Source organism: Myxine glutinosa, chromosome 8 (assembly GCF_964187855.1).
Source record: "Myxine glutinosa chromosome 8, kmMyxGlut1.1, whole genome shotgun sequence".
In the NCBI taxonomy this organism is placed as follows: Eukaryota; Metazoa; Chordata; class Myxini; order Myxiniformes; family Myxinidae; genus Myxine; species Myxine glutinosa.
In genome coordinates this window covers 149,843,367-149,868,378 of record NC_136268.1, presented here as the reverse complement: position 1 = coordinate 149,868,378, position 25,012 = coordinate 149,843,367, and the positions used below count along the sequence as shown (strand labels likewise).

Here is a 25,012-nt window from a genome sequence, read left to right as displayed (position 1 = left end):
ATAGAGGGAGAGCTCACACAAATAAAGGGTAAGGATAAGAATGAGGGATAGATTAGAAGGAACGGGGTGGACAAGATGGATACAGAAGCAAACTTTCTGGAAGGAAAAACTAGAAATTAGTGGGGTCAGAGGGGATGGAGGTGGACAAAGCACTGAAAGAGCAAATGGTGTAATACCAGAAAGAAGGAAGCACAAGATAGAGAGACCACACACCTATCTGCGATGGGAAAGTGATAGGCCCATGGACTCAGCTTCATCGTGGGAGAGATCTTTGAAGGCCTTGGTTGCCACATCATCATGCTGAGCAAGGTTTGAGGCAGGGGAGCCAGCCCAGAGGGGAGATCAGGACTCCATCAAGCTGCAGATGAAGGCCTTGTAGGTGGATAAGAGTTCAGGCGTGCCAAGGGCAGATTTTGCATGATGGAGGATGTCGGTTTGCCCAAGAAAGAGGGTTGCTGATAGTGAGATCCAGGAGTATAATGATTGAACTGCCTCAAGAGAAATGTTAAGAAAGTAGATGGGAGGGTTTACCAGACAGTCCTTTCCGAGAAAGATAGTGAGAGTGTGAGATTTGTCAGGATTGAAAGACATGTTCCAAGTGTTTGACCACCTTGTGATTCTATCAAGGTCTGAAGAGAGGGAGGAGGCTGCAGCCTGCCTACCTGAAGGATGAGGGATGTCACAGCAGAGGGTGAAGCCATAAGCAAAGAGTTGAAGAGGATGACATCCTATCTTACAGCTATTCTTCGCCAATATCGTACAAGTGCCAACACCATGTCCCAATGTACCTACGACTCCCTAACCACGTTTTGCCCTTAAACCTGAGGTTGCAGCGTTGCAGCACCGACATGTGAAGTTTTGTGCGCGTTTCCCCAAGAGATGTATGGGGGAAAAAACCCCATAAAATTCATAGCTGATTAACAGAGCTGTGAAATTTATCGAGGCCTGTTGACATCTGCCGTTAAGTAACACAGGTTAGTGGGGACTGCTAATGCTTATGGGAGTAGTGACTTTTCATGTACCTCTCATGATACATAACTCACGTGCCAATAAGCAAGGCCACATACCCAAGGACTCTGGCAGAGAAGTGAGGAGGTTTCCAGAGGCATCCAATCTTTCTAGAGAAGTCAACTCGCCGAGCTCATCGGGCAGGACAACAAGCTCATTATCAGAAACATTGAGGTCCCGCAGGGCTTGCAAGTGGGCCAGTGCCACACCCGGCAAGTGTCGAAGCCCGTTTCCCGATACTGTAAGGAGGGTCAGTTTGTCGAGACGGCTGATGGCCATGGGCAACACCTGAGGATAACATAAAAAGGAGTTATATAAAGCCTGCAGGCATGCACATTTAATACTATTATATTTTTCTTGAAAAGGTAAGTTCTGTTTCTGTGGGTTAAAAAAAAAAAAACAAACACCTTTAGAGGCCATTTTTCCCCGCAAAGCGGGGGTTGGCCTTTTTCGGGGACCGTGGTTGTTGTTGTTTTTCGGTCCCCTTTTTGAAGCAATGTTTTACGGCCGGATGCCCTTCCTGCCGCCAACCCTTTTTGTCGCCTTTTACGACAAACAGGGAATTACCAGTGAACTGGTACTCAATTAGCCGACCTCGGAAGGATGACAGGCTGAGTCAACCCCCCTGGCGTTAATTCAGCGATCGACCGGGATTCGAACCCAGGATCCTAGGATCCTAAGCCGGCACCCTAGCCGCTAGCCCAACACCAGGGTTTAGATGGGTTTAGATGCTTGTTAAAGTGTGTGTGAGATTTGCCATCCAGTCTTCCGAGAAAACCTATGTTTTTAAAGAAAAAGGTGATGCAGAAGAACCGAAGCATGTTCTACCTGGAAATTATTACGTGCAAGAAGAAGCATCGACAGCTCATTCAGCGTACCCAGGCTTTCTGGGAGATCATCCAGTCGATTTACACTGAGGTCCAGGAGTCCAAGCTGTTTCAAAGGTTCAAAAAAGTTTTTGGGCAACGTGAAAACTCTTCCCCGTCTCAAAGCGCCTCGATCATCTGTGCTGTTTCCTCTCATCACCAGTGTGCGGAGATGAATTAACAAGGGTAACTTTTCCAGAGCTTTATCAATGTCGGGATCACAGGAGTCTAAACGAACAGATGTCGTTTGACAGGCGTCTAAGTTTTTGCAAAGGATATCAAGAAATCTTTGTACTCCATCTGGGTATGCATCGAAATGCAACGAGCCACCTGTCACCAACACGTTTCTCGTGGGTGTTGTAAAGCTCTGATGCGATGCGAGCACGTTTTCCTTGATATCGTCATTAGAATCTATAGTGTGTGTCATGTTGGGTCTTGACTTGAGGATATTTTCCACCGAGTCTCCAAGTTAATTCTGCCACAATTGGTTGAGTAGGTCCAGGAAAACACAACGAAAACCTAGAGAGAGAAAGAGACATTACATATTAATGATGATTGTGCAACACTCAAATTACAAAAATGTCCTTGTGGGAATCACAACAACCTCCATATTTTACCTCGACAAATGAGCACCAGTAAAACCCTGCAAAACAAGTCTTGACCTTAACTTGAAGCTTATCTACTCATAGTATTTGAAGCCTGGTGTTGGCTTAGCGGTTAGGGTACTGGCTTGGGATACCTGGGATCCTGGGTTCGAATCCCGGTCGATCGCTGAATTAACGCCAGGGGGGTTGACTCAGCCTGTCATCATTTCCGAGGTCGGCAAATTGAGTACCATCTTGCTGGGATGAATGATCCCGGTGTGTACCCCGGCTTAGAATAGGTACACCGTATCCCTGCGCATCATAAGAGCGTGACCAAGGGTTGGCGTCAGGAAGGGCATCCGGCCATAAAAAACATTGCCTCAAACAGGGAACCATGATTGTCATGGGGCCCGCAAGGCTAACCCCCGCTCTAGCGGGGAAAAATGGCCTTAAAACGATCATTCATTCATTCATTCAGTATTTGAAGTAACTATACGTAGTAGCAGGTTGTGCGGAATTGCACACAAAACATGGTGAGGATGTGCAAAAGACTAAGAGGAGCACCAAGCCAAGCCACCGTCGTGGAGCACATGAGCACACTGCATGTCCATGGAGCTCTGTCATACACTGCCTTACACTTTGCGTGACGCAGGTGTGCGCCAATCTCTTCTCAAAGCTAATATTTTCTTACTGTGACTCTGGGCCAGTTAATATAAAGGGTGAAGAGCATCATCCTGTGTACGGCACGAAAGTTTGTCGAGCTTAGGTCAGAACTATCGCTTCCTTACTGCATCGGTGATCCAGTTATAAGAAGAAGAGTAAAAACACCACCGTGAGTATGCAGTGAGCCCTTGTCAGGGCCAGTGCTTCCTCGCTGCACTTTTGTGCTGGTTACAAAGACAGTTATTCGTGTGGATTCGAACCTGGGTGTACGCAGGATTGATCGAGCCCATAAGTACACAAGGAGGAGACGAACATCTATACTCTACAAAGCTGTTGGAAAGAGGGTGTGGGTGTGGGTAGTGAACTCCATGGGTCCCACAATCCCACAAACCAAAGGGGAGCTTCAGTCCAACTGGTCTTTTTTTTTTTTTTTCTCAGAAATAATTACAGAATGGGTCCCAGTAAAAGTCTGTACGGACGTCCGTTAACATTTGACTAAAACATCTTCTCCTCACAAACTACCGGACCGACATGGACCAAATTTGGTGCGATGCATCAGGACAGCAAGCTCTCATGGGGTTGTGCTCCCCATCCTGATGCGCCGCCTAAAAAGGGAGCAAGAGGGGGTTTTGCCCCAAATGTTATTTCATTCAAAAATCTTCTCAGAAACCGACAACCGGATCCACGCCAAACTGGCAATGCGACCATGCTCCAACTTTAAGTTGTGCTCCCCCATGGCCGAATCTCCCCTGGAAAGAGTCCACGGGCTCCTTCCCCTAATCCATCATATTTACTAAAACATATTTTCCTCACAAACTGCATGACTGATAGGGACCAAATTTGGTACAATATACCAGAACAGGAAGCTCTCATGGGGTTGTGCTCCCCATCTGGATATTCCCCCTTTAAGAGGTAGAAAAGGGGGTTTTCACAAGTTTTCAGTGTGTGGGTCCCTTGTTTACTGTTGTTGTGGTATGAGAGAGAAGGAAGTTTGGGAGGAAATAAGAATAAAGGGAAGGAAGGGAAGACAAGAGGGGTGTATAGAATCCAAATTGAGAAGGCTGAAGGGTGTCAAAGATTCTTCCAGATTTGCGTACATAATAAATAAATACTAAAATAACCCATGTTTTATTCCCATACCCAGAATCGACTCGGTTTGTTTTCCTCTTCTCTGGCACGGCTGAAGAAGAAGATGATCGATGAGGCGGTGTATAAGATGCAACAGCATCGTTTAATGAAAGCTGGTCTACCTTTTAGTTTTAGCACACGACCATAAGCACACCTTCATTGATCAAACCTGAAGGCTTCGTTCGCAGGTAAACAGTAATAGTATGTCATCCGTTAAGGCTAAAATTATCCACCCTTGTTGGACATAACGAGATAAATGAAGGTAAACTCACATGAAGAGTGCAGAGCTGTGCGAACATGTCGCTGAGAAGTGCTCAGAGCTCGAAGGTGGTGGACACGATGGAGGTGTCGGAGTCGAGGTCGTCGATCTCGTTTTCTCTGCACTGAAGTAAATAAGTCGATTGTTTGACAACGAGCCATGTTCAATCAATGTGAATTGTTGTTTTATAGTTTCGGGAAACTTGATATGTCGAAATAAAGTGACTTTGCGCGGTTTATAAAGATGCAATCTGAGGCGAGTGTTATCAACCTTCCAAGTCTTCTTCTTCTTTTTCTTCGTCATCGTCCAAATTTTGGCGCCACTTCCCGCGCTTTCACACTCACGTGATCAGATTTCTTGACGACCTATAACTCATTTTCTCCCCTCATACCATTGATACCTAATAACAATCTATTCTATAAATAATTTAATTTATACATTTTCTTGTTTTCCAGGTACAATCGCAGAGCAGCTAGAGGAGAAACCAGCCTCTCTTGGATATGCAATGATGATACATCCATCAGGACTCAGGAGTCACGATGTCTTGAGGTGTGCAGCGCGTGGACACGAGATCATTTTCGCGAAGTAATCTTTATCTTGTATTCACCACATGTGAAACACCAATTAAAAATTATCATCTATTTTGACCCATAAATAAGAAAGAGGCCACAGTTTAAAAAATTTTTTTTGCATGACCAATTCGAATGGAAAGGCAATGAATGAACTTGAAGCAGTGGAATGAAAGAGCGTATGCGTGCTTGTGTGTGCCAATGTGCGTGCTTGTGTGTGTCTATGTGTCGATGTGTCCTTTTTTATGTGTCCGTGTCAATGTGTCCGCGTCAGTGTCTGTCTGTGAATAAAAGAGAGACAGAATTGTGAGGAACAGAAATGAGAAAAACGAGGTGTGTGTGTGCAGCGGGCGGATCAAGGGGGGGGGGTGCAGGGGGTGCGCACCCCACCCCCCACCCCTTCGATCCAGGATGAGGGTGCAGGCGGTGCGAATCTGCTGAACTGTTGGACCAGGGAAGAACACAAGGAACTGCAGAAACTTCCAAGAACGCACGAAATGCCGTTTCTGACGATCAATTTTTTTAAAATTTCCTAGGGGAGGACCCCCAGATCCCCCTTTATCCCCCCCCCCCCCAGCGCTATAGATTCATGCACCCCCCGCCCCCCCCCCGTCTTTACATTTCTGGATGTGTGTGTGTGTGTGTGTGTGTGTGTGTGTGTGTGTGTGTGTGTGTGTGTGTGTGTGTGTGTGTGTGTGTGTGTGTGTGTGTGTGTGTGTGTGTCGATGTGCGTGTGTATATGAATGTGTATATGAATGTGTGTGTCCGTGTACATCTGTATCCACACACAGATCAACTTTAAGATATAGCACCCGGGTGGCCTTTTGGCATCGTTCATTGTGGTTGCTGAATTTTGCTGTAATTTTCTGTTCTAATATATATCCCAGTTCTTTGCTGACATCTAGTGGAGAGGATGAAAACATGATGGTCAATACAGATGTGACAACTGAGAGAACAGGAAATTATATGTTTGTCTATTTCTGTTATAGGTAGGGGTGTTGATCGCTATTGCAAAGTGGGGAGACGTTTTCTGGGAAAATGATTTTTAGCGGGGGAGGAACATGTCATAAAACACAAGAATCGTGCACTTTGTGACACCTTTTTGAAATTTGGCATGACTAGCAACGGTACCCGCCCTACAGGCGGGGCTTCAATTGGGAGGCCCAAATGAAAAGACTAAATATCAGAAATTGAAGGCTTTTTTTCTTTTAAACGATTTATATAAACATTCATTAAATCTCGATCGGTGCAGCCGTTTGTGCGGCACCCGGGAAAATAACGTCATGCGGGAGCAAGTATCAGCAGGATGTGGCAGTGTGGGGGTCCACGTTTCTGATTCTCCTTCATGCCGAACTAGCCCACCACTTCTCCAAGCATTCTGCTCTTCAGATCCGCCATGAGAGATTTAAGCTTGATACTGAAGACGCGTGCAGTTAGTACTCCCGATGTCGTATGTACTCCCGATATGTGTTTCCTTCATTGTAAAAACTACCAAATCGACAGTTAAATGGATTTTGAGCCGAAAGGTGTTACGGCCTTGGTTAGATCGATGGAGACAGCGATCTGTTAGTGTATACACCGCCCAAATAGCGATGTGGAATTCTCTCATGTAGAGGTTGAACGTCGTTTGAACTTTGGCCGAGGTCATTGTTTACTTTTAATGATGTTTATATACGAATGATGTTTATATTGGTTTTGGGTTGTCCTTTCCGCATATCTCGTGGGATTGTGAGTTGGAGAGACGGCCGTGATGGCGGGGAGGGGGTTGGAATTCTCCCAAGCAGGGATTCAACCCGTGTCCTTATAAAAGGTCTTTGTCCGAGGTCACCGAGTCCGATCGGTGCAGCTGTGCAGCGGTCGTTGCAGCCGTTTGTGCGGCACGCAGGAAAACAACATCATCACAATGAAAACATCGTCTCAATTAACGTTATGCGAACGCGAATCTTATGCGGGAGTCCAAACCTGAGAATGCTGGAGACCAAAGCTGAAATTGGAAAAACTAAATAGCCTATTTTACTCCTGGAGATCCCAGGATTACCCACACAAAATATCGTTGCGATCGGTTCAGCCGATTTTGCGGTACCTTCGAACAGACAGACAGACAGACAGACAGACAGACGGACATTTGGTGAATTATAGGAAGATGATAGGGCAGGTCATGAAATTTTCAAAAACCACTGGCTACAAGTTGGCACACCCCTCTGATGGCCGGTAGCTGCAAAATTCAAAATGGCCGCCAATAGGTATGAAACAGACAATATCTCTGCTTCTACTGATCATATATCTAAGTGTAATACCACTTTTTCCATGTTTTCGAGTACAGATAATCCATTTTTAACTCAACTGGACTATGTCCAGCTGAGTTTTTGTCGACACCCAGTGTCCGTCGTCTGTCTGTCTGTCGTCTGTAAACAATTCGACGTCTACGCTCTAAAAGTCACAAATATTGATCAAATTTAATGAAACTTGTTATGCAGCATCTTTAAGACATAAACTAGTTTGGGATTGTATTTGCATGTTGCACGCCCAAACATTGGCGCAGCAGGGCGGCTATATTGAAAAATCAATTTTTGTCATATATTTTTAGCACATATAAACTATATAGTTTGTGGTTCTATTATGCATATTCTAACCATATTGACATAGACCAGTTGAGTTCAGGTTCCCTGGAACCTCTAGTGAAAGAGTATTTTAGGATTTGAGATCAATTTAAAGGTTACAGAGGAAATACAACAACAACAACAACAACAACAACAACATGCATTTTAAGGCCATTTTCCCTGCTAGAGCGGGGGTTAGCCTTGCAGTCCCAATGACAATCTTCTCCATTTTGCCCTATTTTCTGCATCTCTGCTTGTTAATCCCCTTGCCCGCATTTCTTCTTCCACCATCTTTAGCCAAGTCTTTCTCGGTCTTCCCCGTCCTCAACTTCCTTCTACATTCATTTCCATCACTCTTCTCAACCAGTCACTTTCATCCTTCCTCAACACATGACCAAACCATCTCAACCTGTTCCTCTTCACAGCATCAATCACAGGCTCTATTCCCATCATCTTTCGCATTTCATTATTTGTCTTCCTCTCTCTCAACGATACTCCGCACATGCACCGAACCATTCGCATTTCCACCCTTTCCAGCCTTCGTTGCTGCTCTACATTCATGACCCATGTCTCGCTCCCATAAATCATAACACTTCTCACACATGCAGCATACACCTTTCCCTTCAGCTTCAACGACACTCCCCTCCTCATCAGCACGCCACTCAGTTCCCGAAACTTCTTCCATGCACATTTCACATAGAGGAAATATCAATAATAAGCTAAACCGCTTCTCACCTCCAGGAGGGGGTGTGCCAACTTGCAGACAGTGGTTTTTGAAAATCTCATGACCTGCCCTATCATCATGCCAAATTTCAAAAAGGGTCCATCGATCCTGCCCAGTAACAACCACTTTTTACGCGTCACTTTTTAAGAGTTTTTTATATTTTTATGTCATCGTGCCATGCTGTTTCCTTATGACGTAGCAGTGACGTCATCAGCTTTGTAGGAGGGGCTTCACCCCTGCCTATATAAAGACCTTTCCAGATCCCTCAGATCATTGTGGTCTGAACTTTATCAGTATAGAGATGTGCTAAAGTTCATTTGTTTGATAGTTTCATTTAGTATGGGTCTTGTGGTTGGGACATGGGTCTTAAGGCTCGTGCCCTCACCCATAATAATATGTAAGTTAATGTGATAAAAGCCAGCTTTAAGATCTAATTTTATAAGTTGATCATTTTCTTTAAGGTTATAAAAAATTTGATGTACTCTAGGCAGTTTAAAAGAAGGGGGTTTTATATGTGGAGTTAATTTTGACATGTCATATATTATTCTATCTGGACCATCCTTTCGACCTACCGGGAAAAGACGAAAAGTACGCTTAGGTTTAGATTCACATTCTTTAACTCTCGAAAGAACACCACCCTCCTCCAAGGCACAAATATATTTAATATACTTATTAGGAGTACTTTCTATAAAAGTACCTTATATAAACTAGAGAGGTTCCAGGGAACCTGAACTCAACTGGTCTATATCGATATGGTTAGAATATGCATAATATAACCACAAACTATATAGTTTATATGTGCTAAAAATTTGACAAAAAATTATTTTCAATATGGCCGCCCTGCCGTGCCCATTTTTGGGCGTGCAACGCCCAAATGCAATCCCAAACTAGTTTATGTCTTAAAGATGCTGCATAACAAGTTTCATCAAATTTAATCAATACTTGTGACTTTTAGAGCGTAGACGTCGAATTGTTTACGGACGACGGACACTAGGTGTCGACAAAAACTCAGCTGGACATAGTCCAGTTGAGTTTAAAATGATACCAAAAAGGAGCATTATTTGTCACTCCCTCCCCCCTATTTTGGTTAATACCTCCTCCAAAACTTATTGTGTTGCTATACAGTTGCATTAGACTGTTAGAGCATTCCATTAGGCACATATTGATACCAAAATGACTTCATTGTGATTTTAAAAAGTTAAATAGTAAATTATGTTTCCCCTACCCCTTAATATTGTTACAGACGCGGTTGTGGATGTTAGTTTACCGAGCGGTTTGGTATGGCCGCGTCTGCACAGTTTACCCGATTATACTCGAACGTTGGCCGAGTCGCGCTACGCTAAATCAATTGAGGAAAAGGACACAACGGCTGGGTTAAAATGACACGACACCAAGGGTACAGTTCTCAAGACCTCCGGAGGAGGTTATAATATATCGGAACGTTAGATTACACCGACCAGAGGTACAGCATAGTAAGGTGGGCACTTAAACACGGTCTTATATTAGCCCCGACAGACCACAGATAAACAGGACAAAACTGACTCACACAAGGATTGATGGCAAGGAGGGGCAGGTAGTTGATAGCTCAAGGTGCACCTTGGCTCAGGGGCAGGATCCACACGGTCCGGTCCAGAGATGCGGGAGGTCTCTCTCAGCATCAGCGTTGGAAGGTGACGTTCTTTCTCCAAGCTGGGGGCGCATCTGACGTCACGTCCGGTAAGTGGCTGCGTATATCCGGCGGGGAGTGACACGCCCTCGGCTCGTTAGCTCCGCCCCAGATGGAATCGGCCCGTTGCTTCTTATTGGGTGCGGGGGTTACCAGGCTCCGCCCTTGACGAGGAGCTGACAGCCAGCCCCTTCGTGGTAACCCCGTGGGCGCACATGGCAATGGCGGCTAACCAAGCCGGTGTGAGGACGCACACTCCCCGCACCGCGGCCGCGCCGCCCCCGCTGTGGTTGTAGTTGTTGTTGTTGTTATTGTTTCATGGGGAAGATGGGAGGAGGTATGGGGAGGTCCTAAACTCACTACTGGTGCCATACAATCACATTCTGGTGCAACGAAGAGTCAGAATTAATGGAAACGAGTCCTTAACTGACATAGACTAAGAATAACTAGCAAGATGTCCGAAAGTTGTCTACGTGAGATGCGGTGGACCTGGGCACGACATTTAATGGGGGAAGAAGGGGAAGGTCGGTTCTACAGAGTGTTGTTTACAGACAATGGGACTAGGGAATGGGGGATTGGGGATAGTTGGGGAGTATTGGGGAAATAGGGGAATATTTACAAGCGGATATGGAGGCCAAATCCCATATCCGCAACATTGCACCCTTCTCTACCCTCGGGGCGGCCCGACCCGATAAATTTTTACCTACTTTAGTGTGGCACTCAGATGTAGTTCCCTCTACTATTAACTCTACCCTGAGTGCGACAGTTTTACAGATATTCACAAATGAGTAAATATGTCCCCCTGCGACGTTGCACCCTTCTCCTCACAGAAACACACCCACAGGATAACCGAATCGCGGAAAGAATTCTCAAACTAAACATACAGCCGGTAGGGAGCATTATTTACAAGACTACGCTGATATTTACACTACGATCCAGGACCTGTTTTTGGAGGAACACATGCAGATGTTATGCATAGAGAGAGCACGCATGCCAGCATCGATACACCAACCCACGAGTGCTCTGTGGCCTTACGGCCTTTAATAATGTGCAGAGCACCCCTTCCAAGCACCAAAAGCACCACCCCAAGCACCAATCGGTGCAGTCACCATTGTTCATTAAAATAAAAACAACAACCCCTAACCCTGCAGGTGTCTCTTGCTCTTCGTGTGGTGCACTTGGCCTTCTTGCTTCCCTAGAAATAAAGAAAGGCGCCAACCGCGTCCATTTCTTTATTGTGGCCGTCAAGGGGGCCAACTATTAGTGGTTCACCTGTTTGGCATAGGTGCCACGTTGACCCAGAGGTCCATCAATGGGTGGTGCTTGGCCGCAAAAGAACTGCGGTCCATTGTGGGTGGCCACCAAAATTGCGGTCCATATGGTGTATCGATCCAGGCAGCAAGCAGCGAAAGTGCAGGCCCACAACTGCGGAGCCAGCACCTCTCTCTCCTCTCTCTCTGCCCCAAAGCCAGATCCTCGGAGGTGGGAGACAAAATAAGCAGACAAGTGAGTAAGGTGGTAAGGGCGCAAAAGTGCACGCAACACAAGGTAATGCACACTAGGGGCACATGGGAACCAGGTGAGACAGGTACGTTCCTACCGTACGCTCCCCCCCCCAGGTAACCTACATTGCCCCTCCCTTACCCCTTACTGTATCCACAAAACACAACACTACCCATAAACATCTACTTTACAAATCAACAAACGTCCCTACTGTCTTCCCCGTTCCTCCCATAAACCAAATTCGTCTTCTCTCCCTCCTAACCAATCAAATTTGCCATTTTCAACTCTCATCAAAATTTGCCATCTCCAACTCAACATCATAATTTGCTATCACCAATTCATCATCAGTCCCTCCTAGGGAGGGAGAGATGGAATCACCCCAAGGTCTCATCCACGTCGTGATGCGTCTCACCAATCCACACAGCAATTCTCATTTCCTGCACACAGAACAAAGAAAACACAGGTGTGGAGTCATCATCACCACAGGTAAGTGGCTGCGTATGGTGCGACAGGTTCATCAATCCTAACTATTTCCGAAATGACTTTAACAACTTTACACTACCCGGGGTCTTTCTCCGGCCAAACCATTGGCCCTCTTACACTATGGGTTCTAAAAACCAATTCCCATTGACCAAACTGTGGTGCTTTTCAATTTGGGGTCTCACTCCCCCGATTCATCTCCCGGTGCCCTCGCACAATTTCTGGGCCGCGACGTGTACCTCTCCCAGCGGGTCTACCCACCTGCACACCCCCACCACTGCAGTTGCCTCCGAGCTTACCTGCTCCTTACCCTAACCTAACTACCTGGGGAAGGCCCTCTGGTGCTCTCCCCACTCGGTGCCCTCTCTGGCACTGGGCTGCCCGATCCACACCCGGGATCCTCAGGCACCCACTCACAACTACCGGCTCCCAGAGCCCACCTGCGGCCTCACCTGGCCGACATCCTCACAGTGGTGGAGTGCCCAACCAACTACACACACTAACAGGCTACACGCCCAGCCATTTCCACAACACTAATGCACCCATCCACAACACCATTCTGCAACCGCACCACAAATGCCAATATCCAAACACAATTTACCTATTCCCTCTACCTAACACTTACACTACCCGCCCCGGGTACTCGTGAAAGGGGTCCACTCTTCCCCCATCCACACCTTCGCACCATGCACACCACTCCGTACCACTTACTCCAAATCTCTCCACACACCTGTACCTGCACACCTGTGCTCTCACACCTGGTGCCACCTGCACCCTTCTCTCCCCAAGCGCATTCGCGCTGATCCACAACACTCATTACTCACACACTGTTCCACACACCTGTCCAGTTGCACACCTGTGCAATCACACCTGTTCAATTCTCACACACACGGCATCATCTCAGCTAACTACTCCCTTCTGAAACTTGCGCTTCCCAGTCGTCCCTTTAAACTATTGCGCTCCCTCGTCATTATCATCCATACTAATCTACCTGCGTCCCCACTACAGGTATCAGTCACTAACTAAACTTAACGTCACCTACTGTCATCTTCTAGGTTCCTATCAATATCCTAACCCACCCGGGCTAGTTTTCACTGCCATCAACCCCATAATCTATTGCGCATTTGCCCCACATTGGAAGGGCGGCAGGGATGCCAGCCTTATCCACCGGGCCCATCGCTCACTACCAATTTTGCACATCAAATTTCAACAAATTAAAAATTTGCCAATCACTACCCATCATCTGCCAATCACTACTGCCAATCCCTTGCCAATCATCAAATTTTGTTTTTCTCTAATTTTGGGTCCAAAACACTAACCTCATCACCCAGTCTACTCACTAATGCCTCTCGGTGCGCCAATTCCTGTCCAAAGCCCGGCTTCGTAAAGCCAAGCCATGAATGCGGGTTGTTCTGTGCCAGCGGCTGGATGCGTCCGGCACTCGGTGCAGGGACGGGGGCTTAACCGGGCCGAGATCCCACGCACCATCTCGGCGTGGAGCCATCCAATGTCCCGATCTCGACCTGCCGGACTGCCTCAACAAAAAGTGGTCGCCATGACGACCCTTTCTATCGGGCTGCCCGCTCCGCCTAGTGGAGCACGGACGCGGCCGTTCAAAGCGAGGCCCAGCACGCACCGAGGCCCCGATTCGGCTAAAAGTCGCTCTAACCTCTAAACCGGTTACCGTCGATGCTTCACCTGGACGCTTACACCCCGCAGCCCGTTCCTTGCTCACACATCCAGCCGTCTCCATGCTCCTCGTACCTTTCCTTACACACCCAGGTACCCTCATTCCACTCACAGCCTTGGTCACACACCTGACCACCGAACACTTTGGCACACATTCGTTGGTCGCACACCTCACCAACACACCTCTTCGCGCCCCCTCCTCGGTCACCTCCTCTGTGTCAATCACAGGTGTGCTCTCTTTCGCACACCCAACCACGTGCCTCACTACCAATTCCAGCGTGCATTCCCACTCACGCTCTACCATTCCAGGTGTGCTTCCTTTCTCACCTGTCACAACCAACTCACGCTCCTTGTCACTCTCACTACTCTCACCTCCATTCTTGACAGCGCACTCACCCTTACTCCCGACAGCGCACTCTTTCCTCAGGCACCTGTCCGTTACACACCTTTCTCGCGCACACTCTTGCGCACACTCTCCCGTCACACCCTCTGTAACACTCACCACCGGCGTGCATTCTTCCTTGCCTTTGACAGCGCACTCTTTCCCCATGCACCTGTCCGTCACACACCTTTCTCGCGCACACTCCTGCGCACACTCTCCCGTCACACCCTCTGTAACACTTACCACACCGCGCTTCCATGTGCTCCCTCGCACACGCGCTACGACCGACTCACTCTCGCCAGCACCCTCACTCCTTGGCACGCACTTTTTCCTCACACACCCCAGAGTCGGACTTTCTCGCACACCTCCTTTTTCGCACACCAGACCTGTCGCACACTTCACCAACGGCCTCTCACGAACACCCGGGTCCATCTCGACCCCCAAGCTTCTTAAATCCCCTGGCGCATCATACGCACGACCATATTGGTCACCACTTACACCGGGTCCTCTTCCTCTTCGCTTCTCCTCCATCACCTGCAAATCCCTCATCCGGTTAATGAGCACATCATCACGATCCGAACACAGACTTCGGACCAATTCTTTTATCTCCTCTTTTATCTCTTTCTTATCCCCTCTCCGTCGCTTCTTTATTTCGCTCACCCCTTCTTCCACTTCTTCTAATTTCTGCTTCACCTCTTTTATGTCCCGGTACGTCTCCTCAAGCTCATCCTCTAAGGCTACCTTGACCGTTTCCATGTGCGTCCTCACCTGCCGGTCCGTCGTCTCCATTACCTCTATCACCTCGTCCAATCTCGTTGTCAGTCCCTCACGTACCATCTGACATTCCCTCTTCGTCGCTATCAAGTCGTCTTTTAGTTCTTTCTGCGTCACCTTTAACCCTCCTAATACCGCAGTGTTCCTTTGAACCTGCTCCGTTAGTCCTTTTTGTCCCTCCGTCAGCTGTTCCACCTCCTGCGTCAGGCCCTCTATGCCCCCTTGTAACTTTACAGTCCCCTTTCTCACCTCCTTCTCCATGCGCTCCTTACAGTGCCTCACCTCCTCGCGCACTCCTCCGACCTCCTCACTCACTCCTCTTCTGATCTCCTCTCCCATCACTTGCATCTCCTGCCCAGATGCCACCCTCATCTGCTCCATTTCCTCCCTGTGAGCATCCAGTTTAGTTTCTACCCCCATTCTGACCCCCTCTATCTGCTGCCCCATTTGTTTAACTTCCCTTTCCGCTTGGTCCCTCATGTCCCTCAATTTGCCTTCCATACTGTTTTCTAACCCCTCTAACCCCTTTTGCATCCCTTCCATTTGATTCTCTTGAGCGGCCATTCTGTTTTCTACCCCCATTAACCCCTCCTGTATTTCCCCTAATCTATCGTCTAATTTCCCAAATTTCTTGTCTAACTCCTTAAAATTATTGTCTAACCCCTCACTGGTACCCCTCGCTTCGTCCCTCATTACCCCCATTTGGCCCTCCAATCGCTCACCCTGAGCATCCATCCGGTTCCCCATTTGTCCCATACTGCTTTTCAAACCTCTAATTTGGTCTCCCAATTGCTCACTATTCTTTTCCATAAGGGCCGTCATTTGCATAAAAAAAAGGTTCAAATCCACCGGTGGCGCTACCACGGTCGCGGGCGTGGACGCCGTGGCCATCTGCGAGGCGCCATTTTGCGCGCCCGCTACTTCGTGCGTGACGGCGCTATTTTGCGAATCTGCTACCCTCACTGCTTCGCTCTCTTGTCCCTCAATTTGGTCCTGGATCGACCCTACCTCACTCTCTACCGGAACCCAGCCGTCTTGGTTTGCCATAGCGCGACTTTCAAAATTCGGGTTTTTATTTTTTTTTGTAAAACACAATCAAATTTCGCCGTTATAATTTCGAGCGCGGGAAACGCGCTCCGGATCGAATTCTACTTCCCGACACCAAAATGTTACCCTAATGGTACAATTGGTGTCCCAAAATTTGGGCCTAACTGAATTTAGTCCCAGGTCCGAATTCCACTCCTCGACACCAAATGTTACTGACAATTTGTACAATTTGGTGTCCAAAATTTGGTCCAGGGTTCCAAATCCCCACTCCTGACTACCAAATGTTACAGACGCGGTTGTGGATGTTAGTTTACCGAGCGGTTTGGTATGGCCGCGTCTGCACAGTTTACCCGATTATACTCGAACGTTGGCCGAGTCACGCTACGCTAAATCAATTGAGGAAAAGGACACAACGGCTGGGTTAAAATGACACGACACCAAGGGTACAGTTCTCAAGACCTCCGGAGGAGGTTATAATATATCGGAACGTTAGATTACACCGACCAGAGGTACAGCATAGTAAGGTGGGCACTTAAACACGGTCTTATATTAGCCCCGACAGACCACAGATAAACAGGACAAAACTGACTCACACAAGGATTGATGGCAAGGAGGGGCAGGTAGTTGATAGCTCAAGGTGCACCTTGGCTCAGGGGCAGGATCCACACGGTCCGGTCCAGAGATGCGGGAGGTCTCTCTCAGCGTCAGCGTTGGAAGGTGACGTTCTTTCTCCAAGCTGGGGGCGCATCTGACGTCACGTCCGGTAAGTGGCTGCGTATATCCGGCGGGGAATGACACGCCCTCGGCTCGTTAGCTCCGCCCCAGATGGAATCGGCCCGTTGCTTCTTATTGGGTGCGGGGGTTACCAGGCTCCGCCCTTGACGAGGAGCTGACAGCCAGCCCCTTCGTGGTAACCCCGTGGGCGCACATGGCAATGGCGGCTAACCAAGCCGGTGTGAGGACGCACACTCCCCGCACCGCGGCCGCGCCGCCCCCGCTGTGGTTGTAGTTGTTGTTGTTGTTATTGTTTCATGGGGAAGATGGGAGGAGGTATGGGGAGGTCCTAAACTCACTACTGGTGCCATACAATCACATTCTGGTGCAACGAAGAGTCAGAATTAATGGAAACGAGTCCTTAACTGACATAGACTAAGAATAACTAGCAAGATGTCCGAAAGTTGTCTACGTGAGATGCGGTGGACCTGGGCACGACATTTAATGGGGGAAGAAGGGGAAGGTCGGTTCTACAGAGTGTTGTTTACAGACAATGGGACTAGGGAATGGGGGATTGGGGATAGTTGGGGAGTATTGGGGAAATAGGGGAATATTTACAAGCGGATATGGAGGCCAAATCCCATATCCGCAACAATATTCTTGCTTTTCACGGCGTTTACATGTCGTTTTATAAAATGACCTGTCGAAAAATAGTGCTACCATAATTTGAGACTTCTACCTACCTAGCAGTGATCTAGAGGGTCCATACCAACGACCTATGGTGTCAAACCTTTTATGTTGTGGGTGTTGAACAAACTCCTTAATCTAGGCCCCTTTGAGATTTAGCTCCCTGTCTATCTCATTGCATTTGATTGGCGACAGCAACTATTCCGTGTACCCGGCAGCATATGACAAATGCTGTCCCATTTACAAGTATCATTGACCCGCGAAACGTTGGATGTTTCTCATTGGCTGACTGATGTGGTGTAACTCCGGGCAAAACATTCTACCAGTGAGAACCGCGCCTGTACTGTTTTAGTCGTATGCACTAGTCGGATGCACAGTACACGCACGAATCGTGCGAGGTCCCAAGCATCCCAGTGACATGGGGTAATTTCAGTAGATCTACCTCAGGTCTGTGTGTAACCCCCGCTCTAGCAGGGAAAATGGCCTTTAAATACCTGTTCTTGTTGTTGTTGTTGTTGTTGTTGTTGTTGTGTCTACCTAAGGTCTGTATTGAAGTGTAGGACAAGGCCAAGACTATGGTTACATTTTACTCATTACAACATATGTTATACAATGTAAAGTCCAAAACATATTCAGGAGTTACATGTTTAAAAAAAAAAAAAAAAATTAATCAGGAAAACATGATTATTCTGTTTTCAGTTTGCACAAAAGGGCTTGTTAGAATGTAAAATTTCAGGTTAAAATGTCAATTTCTTACCATGGGAGGGGGGACACCCCCCTAGGTCATTTTGCTCCCTCGTACCACAGATCCTTTCCATCCTACCACTTTTTCTTCTCTCAATGTTGACAACTGACACTACCTTCCATCACATACCATCGGAGGAGGTGGCATGTGATGGAAGGATGACATCGAATACATATTATTTTTATAATAATATATCGTGAGAAGCACGATGCAACGAGGGAAACTCTGATGTCACATGTTTTCATCATCATCCACCAGATGGCGCACGGTCCCTTTAATGCAGGGGTTCCCAACCTTTTTTGTGTTATGGCCCCCTTGGCTCCCAGAGCACATCCCCAGCACCCCCTCCCTTTCGCGAGGGTCGAGCGGCAGAGCGCATGTAAGCAGGCTCGGGGGGTCCTGGGGCATGCCCCCCAGGAATTTTTTGATTTCTAGATGCTTTGTGGTGCATTCTGAGAGGTGTTTTTTCCTTTAATTGGCTATTTTGTTTGTATGAGTATTGGTAAATTATTACACAGAAAATGAGGAATTCCAAGTAGCCAACATGAACATTTAGTTCCATAGTTTTTTTCTGTTCCTTACTGGCTCCCAACTACATCGTTTTTGGAAGAAGCAAACAAAGCAACGTCGCTCGAATGATGCATGTTTGATATGAGATTTTAATATTATCAGTAGCAACACTATGGACAGCATAAAATAGAACTGTCACACAAGAAAACAGTATGAAAAGGTTCCAAGTCAAGTATATGTGAAAACTAAAAACCTCTGCTGTGTCTGTATTTAATGCAGTATGTTATAATCTCACAAAAAGAAACTCAATTCGAAAACAACTCAGGTAATCAAAACTAGGGACGCGGTGCATGCGCCGTAAAAGTGAATCAAAAACTCAGTGGGATGGCTGAAATTGCATTTTAGCTACCAATTGGGGTATCCTTGGTTGAGTGAGTCACAGTCAGGGCACAATGGAGGTCATCTTCCACGTGGAGCCGATTACGCTGTTTCGATTTGATATTCAACAGCGTGGAAAACCCCGCTTTGCAGAGATAGGTAGACGAGAATGGCAGAAGCACCCGCATAGCTATCTGGCTCATATTAGGGTAGCGACCCATTCCCACCCAAAACTCCGTCAAGCTCTTCTCTTCGAATGTGTCTTTGGCAAATTAATCGTTTCGGAGATCCAGGAATTCATCTTGCATTGCCTCCGGCATGCTCTCCACGCAAAGTTTGACAGAAAAAGGATTCCTCACAATTTTTGCCTCATTGTCGTCTAAATCAGGAAAATACTTATGAAATTCTAGCTCCAGTGACTCCAAATGCTCAAGAATGTCATTTTTCAGTACGGGATCAAGCTCTTTTCCCATGCTGTCTTGCAATTCAGACATTCCTTCGAACATAGCAATGTTTCCTGTGTTCACTTTCCTGCGCCAGTTTTGGAACTTGGCAACAAATCCTCTGAGATGATCGTGGAAAAGAATAATATTAGTCGCTCTTCCTTGGAGCTTGAGGTTCAGCTGGTTCTGCTGCTCGAAAATGTCAGCAAGATAAGCAAGTCGTTCGTTCCACAATTATTCGTTGTAATGCTGCAGGAGGTCATGTTTCCCTTGAAGATTCAAGAAATATTTGACTTCCACACGAAGTTCAAAGATGCGGTTCAGAACATTCCCTTTCGAAAGCCAGCGTACAGCAGTATAGTACAGCAACGTTTCATGTTCTGCGTTCATGTCTTTGCACAGCTCCTTGAACATTCGGGTGTTGAGAGCCCCTGCCTTGATGTAGTTAGCAATCTTGATTACGACTTCAAGAACTTTCTTCAATGAGAGAGGGAGAGTCTTACAAACCAGGGCGTAGCGATGAATCATACAGTGGGTTCCTTTTGCTTGTGGTGCCAGCATCTTCACTTTTGCTTGGAATCCGGATTTGGAACCAAGCATGGCAGGAGCACCGTCAGTACAGACTAAAAACTCTTGTCTTGGTTTCTCTTGGCCATACATTCTCCCACTGAATTCCTCCCGCATCGAAGAACAACTTCATTTTTTCCATGACGTTGTTAGCTTTTGTTGTTGTTTCCAGGGCAATGCAGAACAAGAATTCTTCCTTGATATCATCTCCCTTGACACAGCGAACGAATGCCAGTAGCTGGGAGCAGGAACTAACATCGGTCGATTCATCAAGTTGAAAAGAAAACAAGCCGAAAGGCGCCGCCTTAATCTCATTGATGATCCGTTGTTTCACATCTTCCTACATGTCATGGATACGACGCTGCACTATGTTATTCGATAAAGACACCGGTTCAACTTTGCGAGCCTCTGCCTTGCCGAGAACCCATTCGACAATGAGGAGGGTACAAGGCTTGATGAGTGTCTCCCCAATTGAGTGGGGTTTTTTCTTCTTTGCAATTTCAAGAGAAACCTCATAAGAAGCCTGGACAGTTGCTACATTTTGTTGTTGAAGAGCTCCTTCATCTCCCTCATCCACCCGCTGTCGCTTAAAATTTCTTTCATGCCGCTTGAAAAATTCGGGATCCTACTTTGCATGTTGTGCGTGATTCGTCTCGAGGTGCAACTTCAATTTGGATGGCCTCATGGATTCAGTACTCAATACCTTGTGACACATTGTGGTTTCTCTTGGCCGGACACAGTAATGGACGTAAATCCAAGTTTTATGTATTCGTCAAGATACTTTCTTTTTTTATTCCCAGAAGCCATAACGTCAAATCTGCAATAGGAAAAAACAAAAAACAATATCAAAGTCAAAACAATATCAATTTTTTAATTATTTTTAGTATGGTTCAAATTACCCCATGGCCCCCCGAGAAATACACCATGGCCCCCAGGATGGGAACCACGGCTTTAATGTCTTGGCATGGCGATTGAATATTTAATTATTATTTTAAAAACACCGTTCAGAAATAAAGGCATTTGTTTGACTTTTATATTCTGTATATTCAAGGTGTAGAAAAGTTTAATTTATAAAGCCTTTTTTAAGCATGCATACAAGAAGTTAGGCATTTGTTGAACGAAAAGTAAGCATCTCTGCTGAGCACAGCATTCAATTCCTGAGTTCTTCCTTGGCTAACCACTAACTAGTACACACTTGAAAATGCATTTTCATTAAAATGTAAACAATTCAATTAAAATTATAACTGTTTAATAACTAATTTAATGTTTATTAGACACTAGCGAGGTACTTGTGCTATGCATGGGTGGGAGGCCAAAATGCTAAACGATGGACCAATAAATTCCACATTCTTGTGCCACCTTCAGTCGAACACATCAGGCATGGACAGCCGGTTTGTTGTTTCTACATGTGGCCAATGGCAAAACTACAAATGTCACAGGTGGAAACCCTCATGTCATTTCCTCATTCTGCTTTAAACTCAATCTCTCTGTATTTTCATTCCAAACAGCATAATTCCAATCACAAATTAATACTATAGCATTAACATAACAAAATAAAATGTTAAAAACACTCCTGAGGTAAACGAATATTGACCGATCTGATGTGATAATCAATAGACCAATCTGCTGGTGAGAAAGGGTGGATACGTAACACTTCATATGGATCAAAAGTCAAAAACAGTTGAAATCCCCCCCCCCCCCACCCCCTCCCCCTCTCCGGGCATCCCACACCTCTGTATGAGGCCTCGGCCACATAGCCTGTTTCCCACCACACAAGGTTGTATTTTTACCACGAGTTTGGAGTTTGTAACTTAATAGACTTGGTCATGCATAAGGAACAAAGGCAGACAGACAGACAGCCACATATAGACAATGGCGTATATATATATATATATTCATTCATTCATTCATATACACACACACACACACACACACAACAGGCATTTTAAGGCCATTTTCCCTGCTAGAGCGGGGGTTAGCCTTGCGGTCCCCATGACGATCTTCTCCATTTTGCTCTATTTTCTGCATCTCCCCTTGTTAACCCCCTTGCCCGCATTTCTTCTTCCACCATCTTTAGCCAAGTCTTTCTCGGTCTTCCCCGTCCTCTTCTTCCTTCTACATTCATTTCCATCACTCTTCTCAACCAGTCACTTTCATCCTTCCTCAACACATGACCAAACCATCTCAACCTGTTCCTCTTCACAGCATCCATCACAGGCTCTATTCCCATCATCTTTCGCAATTCATCATTTGTCTTCCTCTCTCTCAACGACACTCTGCACATCCACCAAATCATTCGCATTTCCACCCTTTCCAGCCTTCGTTGCTGCTCTACGTTCATGACCCATGTCTCGCTCCCATAAATCATAACACTTCTCACACATGCAGCATAAACCTTTCCCTTCAGCTTCAACGACACTCCCCTCCTCATCAGCACGCCACTCAGTTCCCGAAACTTCTTCCATGCACATCTCCCTCTAGCAACCGTTGCCGAGTCTGATCCACCTTCTCCATTCAGCATGTCTCCGAGGTCGCAAAATGTTTTCACACCTTCCAGCTTCACGCCGTCTCCAAGATCCAACTCAACATTTCCTCCATCTGCATTTATGTGTGTGTGTGCATGCAGCATGCAAAAAACCGTTTTCAGTGACAGTTTGAACATTCGAAATACAGTTTGATCCAGTGGTAGGTGGTGTGGTCAAGCTGGTTAGGAGATCTGGTATATTTAAGGTAAGATGTACATGATTTAATGATATCATATTATAGAGTGTGTAAGGAAAGTTACAAATATTTGATAATACATTAAATCATATTGCGAGTAAAGTTGGAATAAGTGATGCATTGATGGGTTGACTGACTGCCTGGACGCAACTGAGGTTGTGCATTTACTGATGTACCATCTATTGATGTGGATCCATGATCGAGGTTGTGGATCTACTGATGTACCATCTATTGATGTGGATCCATGATTGAGGTTGTGGATCTACTGATGTACCATCTATTGATGTGGATCCATGATCGAGGTTGTGGATCTACTGATGTATCATCTATTGATGTGGATCCATGATCGAGGTTGTGGATCAACTGATGTATCATCTATTGATGTGGATCCATGATTGAGGTTGTGGATCTACTGATGTACCATCTATTGATGTGAATCCATGATTGAGGTTGTGGATCTACTGATGTACCATCTATTGATGTGAATCAATGATCGAGGTTGTGGATCTACTGATGTACCATCTATTGATGTGGATCCATGATCGAGGTTGTGGATCTACTGATGTATCATCTATTGATGTGGATCCATGATCGAGGTTGTGGATCTACTGATGTACCATCTATTGATGTGGATCCATGATTGAGGTTGTGGATCTACTGATGTACCATCTATTGATGTGGATCCATGATTGAGGTTGTGGATCTACTGATGTACCATCTATTGATGTGGATCCATGATCGAGGTTGTGGATCTACTGATGTACCATCTATTGATGTGGATCCATGATCGAGGTTGTGGATCTACTGATGTATCATCTATTGATGTGAATCCATGATCGAGGTTGTGGATCTACTGATGTACCATCTATTGATGTGGATCCATGATCGAGGTTGTGGATCTACTGATGTACCATCTATTGATGTGGATCCATGATCGAGGTTGTGGATCTACTGATGTATCATCTATTGATGTGAATCCATGATCGAGGTTGTGGATCTACTGATGTACCATCTATTGATGTGGATCCATGATCGAGGTTGTGGATCTACTGATGTACCATCTATTGATGTGGATCCATGATTGAGGTTGTGGATCCGCCGTTTGGAGAGGTCCTGGGCTGAAAGGATCGAAACCTCGAGGAAGAACGGTAGTGTAGCAGCATAGCAAACCTATTGTGCATTTTGTGATACAAGCACCAAATTTGGCACAAATGTACATTAATATGTTGCGAACATTTTCAGATATTGGGCCACTTGAAATTCCGTAATTTTTTATTTCAAATTTTTTCAAATTTCGTAATTTCAAATTTTTCGGGTGACACCGTCACAATTTCGGTCTTCGAGGCCGGCCGATATAATGGGGCGGCTTAGCCCAAATATTCAAAAGAATTGTGCATTTTGTGATACAAGCACCAAATTTGGCACAAATGTACATTAATATGTTGCGAACATTGTGTGGTCAGCAATGAAGACGAGAGTCTGAATTACATGTATGCAAAAGACCTTGTGAACCAGTGAAGCAAATACACGGGTAAGCATGAATTAAATCTAGGGCATGATATAATTTCCATGATGTTTACCTCTACACTCAATGGTGGAAGGAGGTAATGTTTTGATCCCAGCTTGTCTGTATGTCTGTTTGTCTGTTAGTCCACAAAATTCCAGACAAAGCTTGTAGTAGTGGTAGTTGTAGTGGTAGTGGTGATAACAGAAATTGTTATATAGAACTGAACTTATATTATTATTATTATATGCAGAAAATAACTTCATTTCTATATGCCCTGCAGTGGACAGGTTAATTGGTTTATGCACTGAAGGGGTCACCCTGGTGTGCACTGCTGTGTTCTGCCTCACTGAGTTGTTCAGGTATGATGTACTCAGCACAAGGTTCCGGTCGGCCCGGAGGTGGGGGTGCGGGGCCTGTCACGGAACGTCAAAACAAACGGCCTGCCGGGGCCGCCCGAAAGTCGGGCGTGAGGGGCGCGTCCACTAATGGAACGCCTCTCGCTTCCCAGATCGAGGGCCACGTGGTCAGGAGAACCTCGTCCCTTCCGGTCACACTTTGCCTATCGGCCGGCCTCGAAGACCGAAATTGTGACGGTGTCATCCGAAAAATTTGAAATTACGAAATTTGAAAAAATTTGAAAAAAAAAATTACGGAATTTCAAGTGGCCCAATATCTGAAAATGTTCGCAACATATTAATGTACATTTGTGCCAAATTTGGTGCTTGTATCACAAAATGCACAATTCTTTTGAATATTTGGGCTAAGCCGCCCCACTACGGTGCCCAGCTGATGATCCAT

At 46.1% G+C, this 25,012-nt stretch overlaps 2 protein-coding genes across 10 annotated transcripts in view; one reads left to right on the top strand and one right to left on the bottom strand.

The window, feature by feature from the left end:
• Nucleotides 1-4,822, bottom strand: part of PIDD1 (p53-induced death domain protein 1) — a 107,980-nt gene extending 103,158 nt beyond the window's left edge. For 2 of the 7 annotated variants that reach the window (XM_068125378.2, XM_068125379.2), the window contains exons 1-3: nt 4,522-4,818; nt 1,837-2,393; nt 1,068-1,296 (exon numbers count right to left, since the gene is read on the bottom strand). In XM_068125378.2, coding sequence (XP_067981479.2) covers nt 1,068-1,296; nt 1,837-2,301 — 694 coding nt within the window. In that variant the 5' untranslated portion in view covers nt 2,302-2,393; nt 4,522-4,818. Of the gene's footprint in view, nt 1-1,067; nt 1,297-1,836; nt 2,394-4,521 lie in introns of all 7 variants that reach the window. The other 5 variants (XM_078783834.1, XM_068125376.2, XM_068125377.2 and 2 more) reach the window with 5 other exon arrangements.
• The window catches only part of LOC137433010 (uncharacterized), a 585,711-nt gene continuing 564,944 nt past the window's right edge, over nt 4,246-25,012 (top strand). For 2 of the 3 annotated variants that reach the window (XM_078783838.1, XM_078783836.1), the window contains exons 1-2: nt 4,246-4,437; nt 4,964-5,057. The gene's annotated coding sequence lies outside the window, so the exon portion shown is untranslated. Of the gene's footprint in view, nt 4,638-4,963; nt 5,058-25,012 lie in introns of those variants that run through there. The other variant, XR_010985618.2, reaches the window with a different exon arrangement.